The sequence below is a fragment of the Podarcis cretensis genome (assembly GCF_951804945.1).
Source record: "Podarcis cretensis genome assembly, chromosome: 17".
Classification (NCBI taxonomy): Eukaryota; Metazoa; Chordata; class Lepidosauria; order Squamata; family Lacertidae; genus Podarcis; species Podarcis cretensis.
This window is the reverse complement of record NC_137187.1, coordinates 26276220-26297316: the sequence shown is the minus strand read 5'-3', so window position 1 is coordinate 26297316 and position 21097 is coordinate 26276220. Positions and strand designations below refer to the sequence as shown.

Genomic DNA, 21097 nt, shown 5'->3' with positions numbered 1-21097 from the left:
GGTGGATCCAGAAAGCTTTTGGGGCCAGCATTACAGATGTTTTTACACATGAGGCTTAAATTATCTTTGAATGCCCCGCATGCTAATATCTGATCACTGTTCACACATACCTAGGAAACCTTTTTCCTATCGAGGGCTGCATTCCCTCAGAATTATCTATCAAGAGTCTCACATCTACATCCACTACATCACGTTAACCTGCTAAACCGATAGGAGGAAATTTTTACCCTCTAAATGTTGCTGAACTACAACTCCCATCAGTCCCAGCAAGCCTGGCCAATGACCAGGGATTATGGGAGTTGTAGCTCAGCGACAAGAAGATTCCACCTAAACATTAGGAAGAACTTCCTGACAGTAAGAGCTGTTCGACAGTGGAATTTGCTGCCAAGGAGTGTGGTGGAGTCTCCTTATTTGGAGATCTTTAAGCAGAGGCTTGACAACCATATGGCAGGAGTGCTCTGATGGTGTTTCCTGCTTGGCAGGGGGTTGGACTTGATGGCCCTTGTGGTCTCTTCCAACTCTATGATTCTATGACATCTAGAGGGGCAAGGTTTCCTAACACCTGTTGTCAGGGACTCAGCGGGAGCGCAGGGAGGAGAGGAGATGGAAAGCGAGGGGGAGCAATCCGAGGGCAGCGTAGGAGAATATGACAGCAGCCCGATAGATTCCATGAGCCTCTCCAGCGAATCGGAAGATTCACAGAAGGGGGCGCCGATGGGCAGGGCAAGGGGCGACCCAAGGGGGACACCCCAGAAGCAAGGGGCCAGCGGGGACTCCCAGAGCAGCAGTTGGAAGTCAGGACCAGCTTCCCCACCAGAGCGTAGTGGGGGGGAGGAGTCCCAGGTGTCAGAGCCCACATATGCACCACCAGCGAGAGAAGATGAGTCAGGGTTGACCACGCCTCCATCGGAGAGCGAGTGAACGGTTAAGAGGAAAGTTGCAGGCTGGGCGCGCGCGCCAAGTTCAAAGGTACAGGCGAGCGGCACAGAAGGTAGCCCGGATAGGGAACCAGGTCCTAAAGCCCGCCGGAAGGAGGGGCAAGAATCGTCAGGGTCAGCGTCAGAGGAGTCCAGGAAGGATGAGACCCTAGCGGGCAGGAGGGCCCAGAGGAGAAAGGAACTTAGGAAGAGGTGGAGCAAAGCGAGAGTCTTAAACTGGTGTGGAGGGGGAGGAGACTCAGACAGGACTTCGCCGGTCTAAGGTCGGGACGTAGAGCTGCACGCTGCGGCTTTAAAATGGAGACTGAATCTCAATAAAGACTTTTGTACATAACTACAGCCTAGCGTTGGTCCTCTGTGAGCTGGGACCTGGAGGCAGCTCTGACACCTGTGTTAAAAGGAAGGAAACGCTGAGCTCTGTGCTACATAATATGAACAATTAGTCCATCGTACAAAGAAACAAATAAATACAAATTCTGAATCAGGAAATGAGAGACCTACCTATTGAGTTTCTCGACGCTCTCATGAGCGTTGCGCTTCTCTCGGTCATAGGCATTTTCCACCTCTCTAAATTTGCCTTTGATCATTTCCAAGTCAGAGAGCGCTTCTGCTTGGCTGGCCTTCTCCACCTGCAAAGCCCCTTCGAGGTCTCGAATTCTTAACTGCAACGTAATAAGAATCCGTCAATCAACACTTCAAGAAGGGGTGTGTTTTCTTGCTCTACAGCACGTTAATTTTTAGGGAAGACAATAACTGTATCAGTACTGTTGGGCTTTTAATACACTTAAGATGAGAGAACGTGTGCTTATTCATTCCTTAACCATGGTTAGGTCAAGAGCAAACCCTGGTTACATTTAACTGTCATGCCCAAGGGTTCATCTGAATATGCAAAGAGTTAAAACAGGAGCATGCCATCTTCCTGAGTGAGCAGGATGCTTGAGATCTTCGTTCCAATAGTCTGAAGGTCAGAAAAGAATTTCCAAACACATTCCATTGAATGCACTTAGAATGAATTTTCCCTCCCCTTAACCATGGTTCTGTGCTCACATCAACCATGGTCAGCACTAACCAGTGTTTATTTTATTTTACTCAGAAATTGAAATCAGGGTTTGAAACTGGCACTGGGTCAGGATCAATGCTTGCTAGCATTAACCTGGCTGTTGTCAGTGGAGACATTGCAGCAAATTATACGTGGCAGGAGAAGGGAAGGGCAAATTTATGCTGGAGAACGGAGGCACAGGAGAGAAAGAGAGTGCAATCGTATAGACCAGGGATGCCCAGCAGGTCGATCGTGATCTACTGGTAGATCCCCGGTAGGTTTTGGTAGATCATGGTTGATCGCTGGGTCCCTTTCATTAGCATTGGTAAAACAGAATTCGGCCCTGCCCCCTCACCCCACCCTCCACTGTTGCACGATCTGCAGAATGGAAGACAGACTTTACTCAGTGGGGCTGCTTTTCCCTCCTCCCTTAGAAAATGCTGAACAACTTTGCCCTGAACCTCCCAAAAATGGGGCTTTCCTTCCCCAAAAAAGAACTTTGACCTGAACGCACCAAAAACGGGGGTAGATCACTGCCAGTTTTTAATTTTGTAAGAAGTTGGCCATCCCAATATAGACTGTTGACAACCCCCAAATCATGATCAGAGAAAGGGAAATAAAGGTTTGATTTCAGCAGGAATAACTGTTGTCCTGGATCACCTCTGAGGTCTGTGGCACTGTGACAGCACCCTGTGCCAAGCTGGGATGCCAAACTGGCACAGCAGAAAAGACAGCTCTGTGATGCCATCCACAGCATAAAACTACCATGTTTGCCCTTAATACCACATCTTGTTAATAAAACTACTGTGTTAAATATTCAGGTGAGACGTAGCTCAGGCTGCGTTAGTCCGCTCCACCTAACGGCTGTCACAGATGTACCTGGATTATTTCAGAATTAAATTTTGATTCCAGATGTGCCGCTCTCTCTGCCTCGACGTTTTCTTCCAGTTTCTTTATTCTCAATGTAGCTGCCTAAAAACAGAAATTTCAAGCTGGTTAAAGACGCAAACACCCTGGAAATCTCTCTCAAGTACTTCTTGGATAGATTGCAACGTTGTGTTTTTGTGAACACAATTCAAAACATTGGTGCTGACCTTCAAAGCTCTAAACAGCTTTAGCCCGGGATGCCTGAAGGAGCGTCTCCACCCCCATCATTCAGCCCGGACATGGGGGTCCGGCTCCGAGGGCCTTCTGGTGGTTCCCTTAGTGTCAGAAGTGAAGCAACAGGGAACCAGGCAAAGGGCCTTCTCGGTGGTGGCGGCGGCCCTGTGGAATGCTCTCCCATCAGATGTCAAAGAAATAAAAAACCACACAACTTTTAGAAGACATCTGAAGGCAGCTGCATATGGGAAAGTTTTGGTATTTTACTGTGGTTTTATAATTAGTTGGATGCCGCCCAGAGTGGCTGCGGAAACCAATTTAGATGGGCAGCATACAAATACCATATTTTTTGCTCTATAAGACTCACTTTTTCCCTCCGAAAAAGTAAGGGGAAATGTGTGTGCGTCTTATGGGGCGAATGCAGGCTGCGCAGCTATCCCAGAAGCCAGAACAGCAAGAGGGATCGCTGCTTTTGCTGCGCAGCGATCCCTCTTGCTGTTCTGGCTTCTGGGATTTAGAATGGTTTTTTTCTTGTTTTCCTCCTCCAAAAACTAGGTGCGTCTTGTGGTCTGGTGCATCTTATAGAGCGAAAAATACAGTGCGTGTCTTTCTATTTTTTTTATATATAATATTTATTAAATTTTAGTTTAACAATAAAATACATAGGCAATAACACAATCTTTTCCAAAATCCACATTTCATATTCAACTTTGGACTTCCTCACAACCCTTGTTCCTGCTTTCTAAGCTCATAAATTTTACCAGCAAATTATTAACTTGGTTTAATTCATATAATATAATTTTTCAATATTAATATCTCAAATTTTAAAATTTAACATACTCTTATTGACACTTAATTATAAAATGTTACTTGTCCAAAATTTATCTTTTCATCTTCCAATTAAATTTAAATTTGTTTTCTTTATAACTAGTTTGTTGAAGCCATGTTTTTGCTAATCTTACATCTTTCTTAACAATCATACAATTTACAATATTTTTGTAGATAGTCCTTGAATTTCTTCCAATCTTCCTCCACCAGTTCTTCTCCCAGGTCTCGGATTCTGCCCGTCATCTCCGCCAATTCCATATAGTCTATCAGTTGCATCTGCCATTCTTCCAGTGTGGGTAATTCTTGAGTTTTCCAGCTTTTAGCGATGAGTATCCTTGCTGCTGTTGTAGCGTACATAAAAAAGGTTCGATCTTTCTTTTGCACACTCTGACCAACAATGCCCAAGAGAAAGGCCTCTGGTTTCTTAAGGAAGGTATACTTAAATACCTTTTTCAGTTCATTATAAATCATTTCCCAGAAAACCTTCACTCTAGGGCAAGTCCACCAGAGGTGAAAGAATGTTCCTTCAGCTTCTTTACACTTCCAACATTTATTATCAGACACATGTTATATCTTAGCAAGCTTGACTGGGGTCATGTACCACCTGTAAATCATTTTCATAATATTTTCTTTCAAGGCATTACATGCCGTAAATCTCAAACCTGTGGTCCATAACTTTTCCCAGTCAGCAAACATGATATTGTACCCTATGTCCTGTGCCCATTTTATCATGGCTGATTTGACCGTTTCATCCTGTGTATTCCATTTTAACAGCAAATTATACATTCTTGAAAGTATCTTAGAGCTGGGTTCTAACAGTTCTGTTTCTAACTTTGATTTTTCCACCTGGAATCCTACCTTTTTGTCCAACTTAAAAACTTCTTTAATCTGAGCATAATGTAGCCAATCTCGCACTTTATCTTTTATTTTCTCCATACTCTGCAACCTCCAGTTATCTCCATCTTTTTCTATTATTTCCCAATATTTCGGCCATTTGGCCTCCATATTGAGTTTTTTCAAGGCCTTAGCCTCCATTGGTGATAACCACCTTGGGGTCTTGTTTTCCAATAAGTCTTTATATTTCAACCAGACATTAAATACTGCTTTTCTGACAACATGGTTCTTGAAGTTCTTATGTATTTTAGCTTTGTCATACCACAGATATGCATGCCACCCAAACGCATTGTTGAATCCTTCCAAATCTAAAACATCAGTGTTCTCAAGAAGTAGCCAATCTTTCAACCAGCAGAAAGCTGCTGATTCATAATACAACTTTAAGTCTGGCAGGGCAAAGCCCCCTCTTTCTTTAGCATCAGTTAATATCTTAAACTTAATTCTGGGCTTTTTGCCCTGCCAGACAAATTTTGAAATATCTCTCTGCCACCTCCCAAAACACTCCATTTTGTCTACAATCTGCAAAGTTTGAAACAAAAACAACATTTTTGGCAATACATTCATCTTAATAGCAGCAATACGTCCTGTCAAAGAAAGTTTCAATCTTGACCAAACATCTAGATCCCTTTTAATTTCAGACCAACATTTTTCATAATTATCTTTAAATAAGTTCCTGTTCTTCGCTGTTATGTTTACCCCTAGGTATCTTACTTTTTTAACCACATTTAATTCTGTCTCTTTCTGAAACCTTTCTGATTCTGAAGAAGTCAATTTTTTTTCTAAAACCTTGGTTTTTTGCTTATTAAGTTTAAATCCCGCCACTCGGCCAAACTCATAAAATCAATTGCAATACCCTTTTAGTACTAGGCTCTGGCTCCTGTAGGGTCAAAACTAGGTCATCTGCAAATGCTTTCAGTTTATATTGTTTTGCTCCGACCTGGATACCTTCCACCAACCGGTCTCCTCTGATCATTTTCAAGAGCACTTCTAGGACCGATATAAATAACAAAGGGGATATAGGGCAACCTTGTCGTGTTCCTTTTTCAATTCTAATCTCTTCTGTCACCACATTGTTAACTATCAATTTTGCCTTTTGCTCTGAATAAATTGCCTCTATCCCATTGTAAAACCCCCGCCCCACTCCCAATCCTTCCAAATTTTTCTTCAAAAACTTCCAGGAGATATTGTCAAAGGCCTTCTCTGCATCTATAAATATCAAAACTGCTTTTGTATTAATGTTTGTTTGCAAGAGTTCCAGAATATCAATAATGTTCCTCGTGTTTGCAAACAAATGTCTACCTGGGAGAAAGCCTGCCTGGTCCTTGTGAATTACTTCATTTAAAACTTTTTTAAATCTACTAGCTAAAATGTCTGCAAATATTTTGTAATCCACATTTAGGAGGGAGATGGGGCGGTAGTTCTTAAGTTGTGTCTTTTCAGTTTCTAGTTTAGGTATCAATGTGATGAAAGCTTCTTTCCACGACTCCGGTGCCTTCTTCCCCTCCATAATTTCATTGCAAACCTCCATTAATGGATGTATCAAATAGTCTTTCAATGTCTTATAATATTTGGAGGTAAGCCCATCTGGCCCTGGAGACTTGCCCAGTTGCATATTCTGAATGGCCTCCTCGATCTCTAATTGTGTTATTTTATAATTCAGGATTGTTCTGTTCCGCAGAGACAACTTTGGTAAACCATTCTTCTTTAGAAACTGTTCTATCTCTGATTCATTTTGCGGCCCTTGAATATATAGTTGTTTGAAATATCTCTGGAAGCACTTTCTGATTTCCACTGGGTTCTGAATATTTCTTCCCTCAATTTCTAAACTTGTTACTGTGTTCAGCTTTTGTCTCTTTTTCAGCTGCCATGCTAGCAGCTTTCCACATTTATTTGCCGATTCAAAGGATCTTTGTTTCATTAACTTAACTTTCCATTCCACTTCCTGGTTTATCAGTTTTGAATATTGTGCTTGATAATGTTTGATTTCTCTTACTATATCCTTTGATTTCGGTCTCGATCTTAACTTCTTCTCTCCTTCTTTAATTTTCTCCAGAATCTTATCTTTCTTATCGTTCTGTACTTTTTTCTTAATAGTATTCTGTTGTATCAGAAACCCCCTCATGACCGCCTTACTTGCGTCCCAGACAGTTCTTTTTTCCACCGTAGTGTTCAGGTTTATCTCAAAGTAGTCCTTCAAAGCTTTTTGGGCCTTTTTAATAATGTCCTGATCTCTAAACAAATTGTCATTCATTTTCCATCTAAAGGAGCCGGATGGAATTAATCTCATATCCATCTTCACCGCATTATGGTCGGAGCAAGTCTTTGGGCAGATTTCCACTTTTTTTATCTTGGGTGCCAGGCCTCTGGTTATCCAAATTTGGTCAATTCTTGTCCATGTCAGTTGGGCTTCAGAAAAGAATGTTCCTTCTCTTCCTAGAGGGTTCTTTGTTCTCCAAATGTCAATCAAGTCCATGTTGTCAGTCATTTCAAAGAATGATTTCGGTAGTCTGCCGTCTTTTGTCACGTTTTGACTATGTGACTTGTCCATGTTGGTTGATACCACTCCATTCATATCTCCCATCATGATGATGTTATCATAGTCCAGATAGTCCAGCATAATCTCATGCAGCTTCTTGTAAAATTCTGATTTTCCCTCATTTGGCGCATAAATTCCTAATAACAAAAACTTTTCTCCTTGGGTCTGGATCTCAATTGCCAAAATTCGTCCTTGTTCATCTTTAAATAAAAATTTTGGTGACAGGCTCTCTTTTACATATATCACCACCCCTCTTTTCTTTACTCGGTCCGATGAAATAAATTTTTGGCCTAATCTTTTATTTATTAACACTTTTCTATGTAGCCTAGTCACATGTGTTTCTTGCAAGCAAATAATGTCCAATTGTTCTTTTTTCAAAATATGAAATATCCTTCTCCTTTTCTCCGGAATGTTGGCGCCATTTATGTTCCAGCTCAGAAGTTGCAGAGACATCCTGGTAAAATCTGTTATTCTTCTGGTGGTGGTATCTTTTTATCCTGGTCTACAGACCCTGGAGGTGTAGGTGTAGGTACCAGCTGTAATCCAGCCCCTGAGGGTTTTTCAATTCCTTTCTGAAGGTCCTCCCCGTAGGTATTCAAAAATTTGTCTCTGTCTTCAGCTGTTTTAATTTTCACCTTCTTCCCCCTGAACGTAAAAGATAGTCCTTATGGAAATTCCCACCTAAAGATAATCAAGTTGCTCCTCAAGAGCTTGACTACTTCAAGGTAGGTGGATCTAAGATCCAAAAGTTGTTTAGGAATATCCTTGTAAATCTCTGCTCTTTTGTCCAAAATTTCAAGTGACTTTCCGTAGTGTAGTCCTAGTATTTTGTCCCTTTCCTCCTTGGATCTCAAGGTAATCAAACAATCTCTGGGCTTGCCCTTCCTTATAAATTTCCCAAGCCTGAAAGCAGTCACAATTTTAAAGTCCTTTTCTTCCTCCAAAGGCCACCACTTGGAAAATTCTTTTGTTAAAAACTCCGTTAAGTTCCCTTGTTCATGTTCAAGTTCTGGTATAAACCTCAATTTTAAATTATTTTCCCTGGCCCGAAGTTCAATCATAGACAAATAGGCCTGTTGTTCCCCAACCTTCTTGTGGAGTGGTCTCACCTCCTGCTCCAATACCGCAGTTTTCTGGATGGCTTCCTCTGCCAATTTCCGATTTTCTCCCGTGGATTCAGATAAGTTGCTAATTGCTTGCGCGTTCAAAGTGACTTGTTCAGTTAACTTGTTAACAGATTCTCTGGTCTGGTCAATCTTTGACGTTTGTTCATCCACCTTTTTATCTAAGCCTTCCAATTTTTCAAGTATTTTGTCTAATACTGAAGCAGTTCCACCTGCTGCCATATCTTCACCCAACAGCTGCTCACTTTCTTCTAGGTCCAAAACATCAGGGACCGATGATCTACGCGGCTGGGAAAGTAAATTCAAAGTTGTTTGCTTTTTTCCTCTACCCGCTCTTGTTTGTCTCCCAGTGCCGCTCATTCCACTTCTGTCTACGAGTCAAGGTCAAACTGAGTATGTTCTCATGGGAATCCACAAGCCCGTAAGATAAACAACCAAATAGGAGGAAAGGAAACCAAAAGGAAAGTCACGTATAGTTGTAAATCCAAAAATCCTCTAGGGGGAGTCCACTTGTATTGTAGGGAAGAAGTCAAATTAGTTAATATCAATTATTAAAAATTTTCCAAACTTCAATACTTTAAAAAGAATGTCCAGACAGCCTTTAATTTCCTAGAAAACCTTCAGCAATTATATTTGGCAGAGTTGGTCTCAATATATAACAATGTCTTAATAAGTGGAGAATGTAACAGTTCCAGGCAACAGTTCCATTTAGGCTCAGCTAATACTGGCTCCAGCAACAAAATATCAAAGTCTTACAATCTGACAGTTCTGGTGTCTAGGCAGCCCGACTGCCTGGGATTTTTTGTCAATTTGTAAATCCAACAGTGGAGGTATCACACAGTTCATGAAATAAAATGAGGCTTTAAAAAGTTAAGTCCTAAAGTAGCTTAAATAGATGTAAGAGTTGATTGTCTTTTGACACCTCTTCAAAGACTCCAGACATCAAAGCCTTTGCTTTAGATCTTAGGCAGTGGCAAGAGACGGACTTCCTGGTTACGTCTCTCGCTTTTAGCCGAATTAACAGAAATTTTGGTCCCGAACCTTGTCTTTTCTTATCTTACTCACGAGTTGTTGGTTTCAAGCCGAATAATTCCAGGAAAAGAGGACAGCGCTCGCTGACAGCAGCTACGCGGCTTCACTCCACAGAAAGAGCGATTGACTCACAGCACCGCACCCCCTTCTACGTTCCGGAGCCTCTTACGAGGTCCCTTCTACGTTTCGGGGAGCGCTCCTGGTGCCCGCCGAGTCCCACGGCCACAGGCTTATGCTGCCTGTGGTTTTCCGATGTGGGTCTCCGCTGCGCCGTAGCGGACGACCCGTTCCTGCGGAGCTCCCTCTTCGCAGTTAGAAGAGGGCAGCCATTGCCGGACGCGCTGCCTCCGGAAGTCCCCGAAACCTTGTCTTTCTAAATAATCATTCAAGCACTTCCATTCCTTCTTGACTGTATTCACTGGCTTGAATCTTATTATATCAGTCAATTCGTGAAGACTTTAATAAACTATTAAGAACAAGGAAATGGTTAGATGTTAAACAGCCTTGAATACTCTTGTATAAATATCAAACATTTTTTAAAAACTTATTAAATTAAAGCCTTCATCATTTGACCAGGAATCCACGTCTCCACAGTACAGCTTAAGATTCTGTTCCTGATTCTTTACAAAGTTGGGAAATATCGATTTCTGATTTCTCTGTGGCTTCTCTGAAGTCACATGACGCAGAGACACATTTGCTGCATATCAGAGCACAATCAACAATGAAGGATATCACCAAAGACCCAACTGGAACAGTCAGGGTTTTAGGGGCGTCAATGCTAAAGAAATAAAGTCTTATATATAAGGTCTTCAGGACCACCGGCAAAGCACCAGGACTGCTGGCTTATGTAAGCAACCCAGAATTTGTTTATCCAACAGATCTGACAGCGCGTGCTAACATCAATATAGAAAAATCCTGAGGGAGGCTGGAGGGATGTGTCTATTTATAGCACACATTGCTTAAGTAAGCTCAGCAGCTGATAGACCATGTCACAGACCAGTCTTCCCCCAGATGTTGTAGGACTCCAAATCCCATCAGTCTCAGCCAGCTTGGCCAACAGAAAAGAATAGTGAGAGCTATAGCCCAAACCTTCGGGGCAGGGAATTAGATTGCAGAAGGTGCTATAGATCATAAGCTAACTGAACTGATAGCCCCTTGAGTCACAAAATTGAACCACCCCAAAATTTGGTTTCAGCAGAAACCATAGGTCCATCTTTCTCCACCCACTAATGTTCTCAACATACTTTCCTCATCCCGTTTTGGGGCACTCTTAATTTACATTTTGCATTCTGTTTTACATTTTTGCATTTTCAGACCAAAGCGTGACAAGACTAAAAACAAAAGAAAGAAATTAAGGCGAAAGTATGCTACAAAACAATCATGGGTCCTGTGAATGCCTGGTCTTACACTAATAAATAAAATAGCATATTGGCCATCTTCTCCGGAGGGAGTCGGCTGGCTAGGGGTCGGGTCCTGCCGTGCCGGCGACGCGGGGACCCTCAAAAACCATGGGCGGAGATGCCCATGGACTTGGTGACTCGGCGGGCAGCGTTTGCGCCCCCCCGACCCGCGAAGGAGCCTTTTTAAAGGCTGCGGAGCGGGTGACGGGGGGTGTGGTGCTGTGAGTCCAATGCTTCCCCTGCCCAGCGAAGCCGCATGCCATTTGGCGGAGAGCAACGACTTCTTCTTTGAAAATTTCGGATTTGGACTAAAAGGAACAACCCGTGAGTAAATTGATTGGACTTAAAAGGGAAATTTGATCTTTGAATTTGGAGCGAGCGGGGGGAGTGCAAAAAGGAAGTCCGCCCCCCGCCTGTTGTAGATGGCTCAATGCAAGGATTTGACAACTAAGATCGAGAGATGAACTTGTTTACCTGAAAAAAAATTTTAACTTCACGAAGGGAAATTACAATAATTGTGCTGGAGAAGAAGACTGATTTGTGGGAACTAAAATGCAATCCCCCCGGGAACCGGGAACGATCCGCTGTGAGAGACTGGTGAAGAGACACAGAAACTTTGACAGCTGTCAAAGTGGCTGTCAAAGCAGGAAAATAAAAGAGAACTTTGTTACGATGGCTTTGCTGGTTAGATTTGTTACAATTTGGACATAAATTATTGGAAATAAAGGCAACCAGTTATTTGACTTTTGGGTCTGATTTTGAAAGAAATTAAGTTACCATATTCCCTCTAGAGGGAGGCTGGGACATTGCAACAGTAGCAGCAAGTGGAAAAATACTATGAATTTGAGCAGGATCTGTTATCTCTTGGGAAAGCTGCAAAAACGAAGCATTATTTTGTCTACAGAGGTTTCTATACTAAAGGAGACAATGGATTTATCTATTGAAGAAAGGAAGGGACTTGACGCAAGTTATGTTCCTGAAAAACAAAAGCCTCTGTGGAGAACAAGAAGTTTCTGAATTAGAAGGTTTCTGCAGCAGAACAGGAAAAAGCAACCTGAGGAATAAGAGCTGGACCAAATTTGAAGCCGGAGTATTTGGAACATCCAGACTTTAAAAGGACCAAGAAATAGAATTTAAGTTAGACTCTTAAACATAGAGGTCTGGATGGAAGAACAATGACTTTTTCTGAGAGTTTTTTTGAGATTGGACTTTCTGAAATTAAAAGCTATCAAAAGACGGCAAAGTGGAGTTGAGATATAGACGTGGATACACCAGGCTGGCAGTAGACAATGGATGAACTTTGGGGATTGGAACAGGGGAATGGGGGGGGGGAGAGATTTGGAATCCAAAGGCTGTAAAATTATATATTATTTCTTTCTTTACTTTTTTCATGTTTGTTGTTTGAAAATAGGGGAATTCGTGGAAGGGAAATGGGGTCGATCTTAGGGAATTATATAAAATATAAGGAGAAATGGTTCATTAAGATAAATAAGATAAATTAATTTGGAATAAATGGGTTATTTAAAATTACAAATAAGGTTTTAAAATTTGGGGTAAGAATCTGTGGAATCAATTTAAGGGAAATGGAATACAAGAGGGGGAGGGGGGGGAAGTCCGGGAAAGATGCCACTGAAACCAAGTGTAAATCATATTTGTTTTTTCTTTCTTTCTTGCTATCTTTCCTTTTTATTCTGGAAATTTTTTAATAAATATTATTTTAAAAAAAACAAAAACAAATGATTGTTCTATCAAGACCTCTACCAAAGCATAAAAGAGCTACAATCCAATACAGTGGACGCTTGGGTTGCGAACGTGATCAGTGCAGGAGGGATGTTCGCAACCCGCAGCGCCGCGTCTGTGCATGGGCAGGTAGTGATTTGGTGTTTTTGCGCATGCGCGAGCGCCGAAACCCAGAAGTAACCTGTTTCGGTACTTCCGGGTTCGGCGTGGTGCACAACCCAAAAACGGGCAACCCAAAGCATCTGTAACCCGAGGTATGACTGTACAGTGGTACCTCGGGTTACAAACACTTCAGGTTACAGACTGTGCTAACCCAGAAATAGTACCTCGGGTTAAGAACTTTGCTTCAGGGTGAGAACAGAAATCGTGCTCTGGCAGTGCAGCGGCAGTGGGAGGCCCCTTTAGCTAAAGCGGTGCCTCAGGTTAAGAACAGTTTCAGGTTAAGAACAGACCTCCAGAACAAATTAAGTTCTTAACCCGAGGTACCACTGTAGTCTACTTGTGATTTAAAAGTTGATAGTTAAATTATGGATGCTTACCAATAGACCTCAATCTGTAGAAATCTCATCAAGTTTCATGCTGTTAGCCAACGAGGCAACTTAGCAGGGGCAAAACTAAGCCCTGGTGATTTCAATGGGACACAGACAACTGTCTCTGGATTGAGTCATTGACTCGGGTCATTGAGTAGAAGAATTCAAGTTACAAGGCAGAGGGTTGAATCCAAAACTGTGCACTAGAACAATGAACATCTGTGCACACAATGGGGCTTCCATCTCCTTCCTCTTATAGCCTTCAAGGACTCTCAAAATCTGCTCCATAGCATTGGGGGGACCCCTCAGAGCAGGTTCTGGGGGTGCACAGGGAACTGTAGCCAGGGGGGAGCGAAGTCCCACTGCACCAGGCAAGAAGTTCACTGGTGCGAGGTTGGGTTCTGCCCCCCAGAACCCATGTAACATCTTCGTTATTCTTTTAAGCGAAACTAGGCTATCAAGTCCGCAAATTAGGAAGCAAAGATTATACCGAGCAAGACAACTGGTCCATCTACTGTTCCCCCTGGGCCAACAGTGGCTCTCCGAGATTTTAGGCCTTGGATATACAGTGGTACCTCGGGTTAAGTACTTAATTCGTTCCGGAGGTCCGTACTTAACCTGAAACTATTCTTAACCTGAAGCTAATGGGGCCTCCCGCTGCCACCGCGCCGCCAGAGCACAATTTCTGTTCTCATCCTGAAACAAAGTTCTTAACCTGAAGCACTATTTCTGGGTTACCTGAGGTACCACTGTACCAGTGAGTGAGCTGCAACAGCAAATCTTGTGGCTCTACCACACACAAAAAGAGGGTGAAGGGAAGAAAATGAACATTTCTTAGGCTTACTTCTTATTTTACTCCTGCCAGTACAAAGCTTCCTTAAGCTTTGTATATATCACTTCCGGCATACTTGAAGTATCTTGTAAGGATGCCATGAAAAAACATAAAGGAAAATGGCTACATGAAACCCTGTGTGCAGAAGAAAGCCTCTCTGTATTTTTTAAATAAGCAAACTTTTCTTTTTGATCAAGTAAGAAGCCAGTTAACAAGATTCCTCTGTTTTTTTATTCTGTGTTTTACTGGAAACTGGAATTTACTATTGCACTTGCAATTGAGATTTTGCTGTTTGCAAACTGCTCTGCTTTTGGCTTGTCTTTAGACGAAATGGGGGTGGGTGGGTGGGAAGGTTTAACAAATAGAAAAAAGTAATACGTGAACCTCCAAGCTCAGAAACCAGCTGCTGAAGGGCAAACAGCACAGGAAAGCTACTGCCTTCATGCCCTCCATGTGGGACTTCCTGCAATCATCCCAAAATTCGACACTGGAGAAAAGGATGAGAGGCTTCCAGCCAATATTATCTTATGTTCTCTTGAAATCACCATTATTTTCCAACCAGTGACATTTCCTTTCTACACCCACCAGAGGGCACCAAAGGAACACCACAAATCTTCCTTATAGCAGCTGGTCAACATGTGCTCTGCTTAAAGTATCTCTCAAACTGCTATATTTTTTTAATAATAAAAAACGAGTTTAGAAAGCTTTTCCGGCAACCATTTCCACTACTTTTCACAAACACGGTGCCTTTTGCTTCATCTACTTTGCCATCACCTCAGACTACAAGGCTGCCCAATTAGGGATTTAAAGACAACCCTACCTTGCAAACGACAATTTGTTGCTGTAACATCTGCTTGCACCTTTAAAAAAAGAATTATTGGCAGAAAGGGGTAGCCTATATCACAGAACAGTGGGCCTTTTTTTAAAAAAAAAAAAGTACCGTATTGGCCCGAATAAAAGCCACATCTGAATATAAGCCGCACCTTTAAAATTGGGGGGGGGAGAGAGAGAGAGGAAAAAAAGAGAATAAACTCTGAATATAAGCCACTCCATTCCTCCCTGCTCCTGGCTGCATACCGTAAGGTGGTGAGTATAAGCCACACTTTAACTTTTCACGGTGGGAATTTGGGGGGAAAGTGAGGCTTATATTCAGGCCAATACAGTAGATGCCCAACATCTCCCAGCTCTGAAGAATTATAAACATAGGTTTTTTTCTTCAATTAAAAAGATGGGGGAGATAGCTCACCTGTGGCCTTGCAGAAGTTGCTGGACTACAACACCCCAACATCCTTGACCACTGTCCAAGCTGCTTGGGGCTGATGGGAACTGGAGTCCAACAACATCTGGAGGTCCCCACACTGGAGTGGCAGCTGTTTACACACACTCCACTTACACATAGGGCTGGGCGACATCTGGTTTCCAACACTGCAATATATATCACCAGCTAAACGTAGCGATATATAGACACATCATGATGTCCGAAGTAAGTATGGAGCTATACAGAGGCCTTGGGCAGCTTCACGGTTCTCCCACATTGCGATTTTTGCACAGAACACACACCCAAACGTCATGATTTGCGATATACTGCTGGTTATGAAACCGATATCATGGTAGGGACTTCAAACCGGGTTTGGATGATACACGGGATAACCCATATTGAGATCCTGGAGGGCTGCCGGTCGGTGTAGACCAGGGGTCAGCAAACTTGTTCAGCAGGGGGCCAGTCCACTGTCCCTCAGACCTTGTGGGGGCCCTCAGACCTTGTGGGGGGCCGAACTCAAATTTTTTGGGGGGGGTTAACGAATTCCTACACCCCACAAATAACCCAGAGATGCATTTTAAATAAAAGGACACATTCTACTCATGTAAAAACACGCAGATTCCCAGACATAGCTGTCAACTTTTCCCTTTTCTTCCAAGCAATCCTATTCAGAATAAGGAGTTTCCCTTTAAAAAAGGAAAACGCTATGTTCCCAGACCATCCGTAGGCTGAATTTAGAAGGCGATTGGGCCGGATCCGGCCCCTGGGCCTTATTTTACCTACCCATGGTGCATACAGTACTGAGCCGGTTAGGGCAATGGTCCGACAGACACCTTCCCATATCTTCTGGCAAGCTGTCAGTCCCCAACACCAAAGCTCTTCCGAGAACCGGGGGGGGGGGGGGAGAGACACTTGCCTCAAGCTCTTTCTTAAGCCGGGCCTCTCGCTCGGCGCTGAAGTCGAGTTCGCTGGCCTGCTGCCTCAGCCCTTCGGCGCAGCTGTTGTGTTGCATCTCCATGTCTTGCATTTTCTGGTGAAGACTCTGCATTGCGCTGTTGCTGTCCTGATAGAACAGAGGGAGAGGAGGGTGGTTATTGCTTGAGCCACAAGCAGAGAAGTCAAAAGAAGATGACCCCCTTAGTAAAGGGACCCCTGACCATTAGGTCCCGTTGTGGCCAACTCTGGGGTTGTGGCGCTCATCTCGCTTTACTGGCCGAGGGAGCCGGTGTACAGCTTCCGGGTCATGTGGCCAGCATGACTAAGCCGCTTCTAGCGAACCAGAGGAGCACACGGAAATGCCGTTTACCTTCCCGCCGGAGCGGTACCTATTTATCTACTTGCACTTTGACGTGCTTTCAAACTGCTAGGTTGGCAGGAGCAGGGACCGAGCAACGGGAGCTCACCCCGTCGCGGGGATTTGAACCGCTAGCCTTCTGATCGGCAAGTCCTAGGCTCTGTTGTTTAACCCACAGCGCCACCTGCGTCCCTGACCCCCTTAGTGCTAAGGACCAAAGAGAAGGCCTGCTTTGGGGTTCCTTGAATGTTTCAGACCCCTACCGTCAGTAACCACGTAGTCAAGCGTCACACCCACCACAAAGCCCCATCTTCCTTGGTTCTTTGGCTGCGGTCCTAGTCACAATTATCCGGAAGACTGTTCCATGGACCGGAGTTCTTTTTTATTAGTTCCGGCCCCTCTCAGGTGGGCGCTATTGAATGAGGAAGGTGCTCATAACGAGTTCCTGCACCTCTTTTTCTAGCAGAATAGCACTGCATGCAACCAATAAGGCTTATAAGAATTTGGGACTGAAGTGTTTGGCAGAGTTGCCCAGAGATTCAAAGGCACGTTAATTTTAAGTGCTTCAAGGTCATACTTCTAAACTGGTTTACATGTCTATGTAAGGAGCAACGTGCTTGAATATTCTTTTTCTCCACCTGCAATACATAAATTCCTTATTATTTATACCCCACCTTACCCTCCACAGACCTCCATGCGGAGTTTATGGTTCCCACTGAGGTACATTAGATTGATTGATTTGTTTTTATAAGATTTAAATACAGTTGTACCTCCACTTACGTATTCCTCTGCTTACGTAAACTTCAGGATACGTGAGCGGCAAACCCGGAAGTACCAGTATATTTCTGGGTTTTTGCCACATGCGCATGCGCAGAAGCGCTCTACTGCCACGTGTGCGTGCGCAGAAGCGGTCACCTCCAGCGGACCTCGGGATCCGACCGGAGCTCCAGAATGGATCCCGTCCGCAACCGGAGGTACCACTGTACCGCCCTCATCGTAAGATCTCAGGGCAGTTCAAAGAATAAAATACAAGATAGACAAGTACATAAAACGAAACAGCAAAACTATAACCCTCCCTTCCCACAGTCACATTTAAAAGGCTGCAGAATATTATTCGGCCCAAGACCTGGTTAAAGAGGAACATTTTCATGGGGAGCCACTGCAGAGAAGGCCCTGTTCTCGTGTTGACACCTTCCGGAACTTACAAGGAGGCAGCACAGGAAGAAGGGTCTCAGAATATGATCTCAGGGTCCGGGTGAGTTCATATGGGGGCGAGGTGGTCCTTTAGGTATTGCGGTCCTGAGTTTACAGTTGCAGTAATGGCTGGCCCAACACTACCTAGTGAGCTTCATGGCTGGGGGGGGGGCGGGATCTGAACCTGGAGGTCCCCAATCCTAAGCCAACTCGCTATCCATCTGGTTTCCACACAGTCACACAAAAAAGAGCCGCAAAAACAAAAATGCAAAATAAATAGCAAAAACAGACAGACCTTAGTATAACACTCAAAACGGAAGCATAACACTCAAAACGGAGCACATTCGGCTTCTGAAAAAAGTTTGTAAACCGGAACGCTTACTTCCGGGTTTGCAGTGTTTGGAGTACCAAGGCATTTGAGAAACAAGGGACCACTGCAAAACCAAACACATTGCACAGCTTCCTTTCTGGAGAGTGTGCCTTTACAGCAGATGAGAGGTCAACTTGCAAAGCAAAATGCAAAGCCTTGCAAATTAGAATTTGGGCATTTGTATTTAGGCCTCGCTTCCGCCAAATCATTCGTGTGATCACCTGCTACTTTTCTGAGCCTTTTAAAAGCAACAGCTGCGGGAGCAAGAGAACGAAGACGGCGGAGCTAATACAAAACGCTTCAACTGAAACCCCTCCCAAAGTAGAAAAAAAGATGTACAAACACTACTACGTCAGAATCTTAAAAAGCTATAAAATGATGAATTTTTAGATAGAAGAATGGAGGCCTTTTGTGGGCTTTTAAAAAAAAATACAGTCAAATGAAATCATGGTCAGGATTCAGGCAAAAGCAGCAATAGAAAAACGACACAGTAATTGTAATAGAGAAACTTTTGGCAATAATATATTGCAGAAGTAAAAAAAAAACACTGTGGAAGCAAGGGTGAGAAGTCAGCTTATGTAATAACGTAATGATTTGATTTGAAGGTTTTTGTGAAAGTATTTGAAAGATTTAATAAAAATTATATATATATTTTAAAAAGAATCCAAAAAGGCTTTTTCCCGTGAGCAAAATACTCAAGAGACTAGATCTGCAGATCTTCTTCTTCTTCCTGCAAGGTATTACAATCAATTTAGCAGAGAGACTATTGTGCATTGGTTATCAGTTTGGCCGTGTGCTCAGCACGCTCGGAAAAAACAACTTCCGCGGGGCGTTTATTTACCGCGGCTGCTTAACTGCCCAATACGATGCTTTCTCCATCATTAATTTCTAAATGTGTTGGTCTTGTTTTAGCTCCTCTGTGCGGGGGAGGAAAACACATATAATTAGCTCGTTGGGCTGATAAGACTTCGTTGGGGAGATCAGGGTACTTAAGGCGGCATTTACAGCTACCCGTTTAGTTTCCCCTGCAGCACTGCTTCGCCGTCTTAATCTCAGACTCAAGTCGGCTCAAGGAAAAGGTTGATGCAGGGTCACAGCCAACGAAAAGAAAAGGAAAAAAACCCTCCAGAGCCAGTGTGTTAAAAGAACACACTCAAGAAAAAAGCAAGAAGCCTGAGCTCTTACGACAACTTGGCCTCCTGATCCCGTCACAATTGTCAGCGTGACACAACCGTGCGGAAAGCTTGACCCCTGCTTCCCACAGTAACAGGATATCTTAGTTCTAAAAACAAATAGAGGCTCTTCTTGATTCTCGGAGCACTCCTTTCTGACAGCTGCCCAGAACCAAAACAGACGACACCCTGATATAACTGTAAAAACTACTCTGAAAACTTATTGTTCCAAAAATGCAACCTTCATCTGGTTGTAAATATTAAGATTATACCAGCAAAAATGAGTCTTTCTGTAAAAAATGATTTAAATCAAGTCTTACTTACTTACAAGTAAAACATTCCTAGAATGGACATGCTAGGGGGTTGCTTTGTACCAGCCAGGACAGTGATGGGCAAACTTGGCCTGCCAGCTATTTTCAGACTACAATTCCCATCATCCCTGACTACTGGTCCTGTTAGCTAGGGATGATGGGAGTTGTAGTCCAAAAACAGCTGGAGGGCCAAGTTTGGCCATCACTGGGCCAGCAGAAAACTTCCTGTTTCCTCCCGAGCTGGGACAAACTTCCTCTGCATGTGAGAGTGGCCTAATCTGGGCAGGTGAGCACACCTCCTTTTGCTCCTCTTCTCCATTTTGCTTTTCTGCGTTTTAGGAGACGTGACTGCTCAGTCGCACTCACTTAGGAACTAACTCCCTTATGGGATACTTCCACATGTATATATATACTTTTGTAACCTAAGCCTGCCTTCAGGGATCCAACTGTGAACTGAATGAATGTGAGTAAACTATTATATTGAATTAAATGAGATTGTCATGTCTATTCTTTTTAAGAGGGACAAGAAGAGATCTTACCAGGAATCCTATAGAGAGAGGCTAAGACGAGCCTGCAACAAGCAAACCATGGTGCGTTTAAAGGGGAACGTTTAAATTCCGCTAAGATATAGAACTTGCTAACGCAAGATAGGAAGGATATCATTAAACAATATATCCTCTCCTACCTCCCTGAACATGCCCAGTGTCACGGTCTGGTTCACAGGCGATCAAAGTCCTGGCAGGGGACGTCAGGACCAGGGGCAAGATGGCAGGGTGGGAGCAGGAATGGGGGCCCAGAAGCCAGGAGTCAAGAAGTCAGGGGTCCGAGGGTCAGGAAGCAAGGAGTCAAGAAGTCAAGGGTCCAAGGATCAAGAAGCAGGGAGTCAAGAAGCCAAGGTTCAAGGATCAGAAAGCAAGAAGCCAAATGCAGCAAGGCAGGAAGTGTGTTGCTGTGGAAAAAAAGCCAAAGGGAAATGCTGACCTTATATCCCTTCCTGGCTCTTGCCACCAGGTGCTGTGAGTTACCAATCGGCCTCACCTGTGTGGCTGCGCCTTGCTCTTCAGAACAAATTTAGGAAGGCCCCAGTCCAGCAAAGTCTGTTGGTCACAGGGCCTGGCTGCTGCATGCACACCTGACACACACTTAGTGCCAATGGATTTTCAGCATGGAAGGGCAATTTTCATCAGCTGGGGGAATTAAGGAATAAAATTACCAGCCCTTGCTATGGTTCTGGTAAGTATCTCTCTCTCTCTTACACACATATCATGCCCGATATTATTTTTTAAAGCCAGCAATGACTTCCAACCATGCAATAAAACTAATTTCTGGTTTTTCCTATTTGATGCTGTTGGTCAGGCACACAGCAGCTGTCAGAAGGGTCATCCATTGTTAATTTAGGCACCTGGTTTGAACTCCATGAAAGATGCAGAAATAATAGACAGCACAAGCCTGCCATCTGTTTGTAAAAACAACAACAGAGTTTTTGAACCCGCCTTTCTGT

General features: G+C 43.5%; 1 protein-coding gene across 3 annotated transcripts in view; it reads right to left on the bottom strand.

Annotated features, from left to right (window-relative positions):
- The window catches only part of CCDC171 (coiled-coil domain containing 171), a 212585-nt gene that overhangs the window by 169938 nt on the left and 21550 nt on the right, over nucleotides 1-21097 (bottom strand). For all 3 annotated transcript variants that reach the window (XM_079959164.1, XM_079959166.1, XM_079959165.1), the window contains 3 exons: nucleotides 16168-16318; nucleotides 2857-2945; nucleotides 1440-1600 (listed from right to left, as the gene is read on the bottom strand). In XM_079959164.1, the coding sequence (XP_079815290.1) occupies nucleotides 1440-1600; nucleotides 2857-2945; nucleotides 16168-16318 (401 nt within the window). The remainder of the gene's footprint in view (nucleotides 1-1439; nucleotides 1601-2856; nucleotides 2946-16167; nucleotides 16319-21097) is intronic.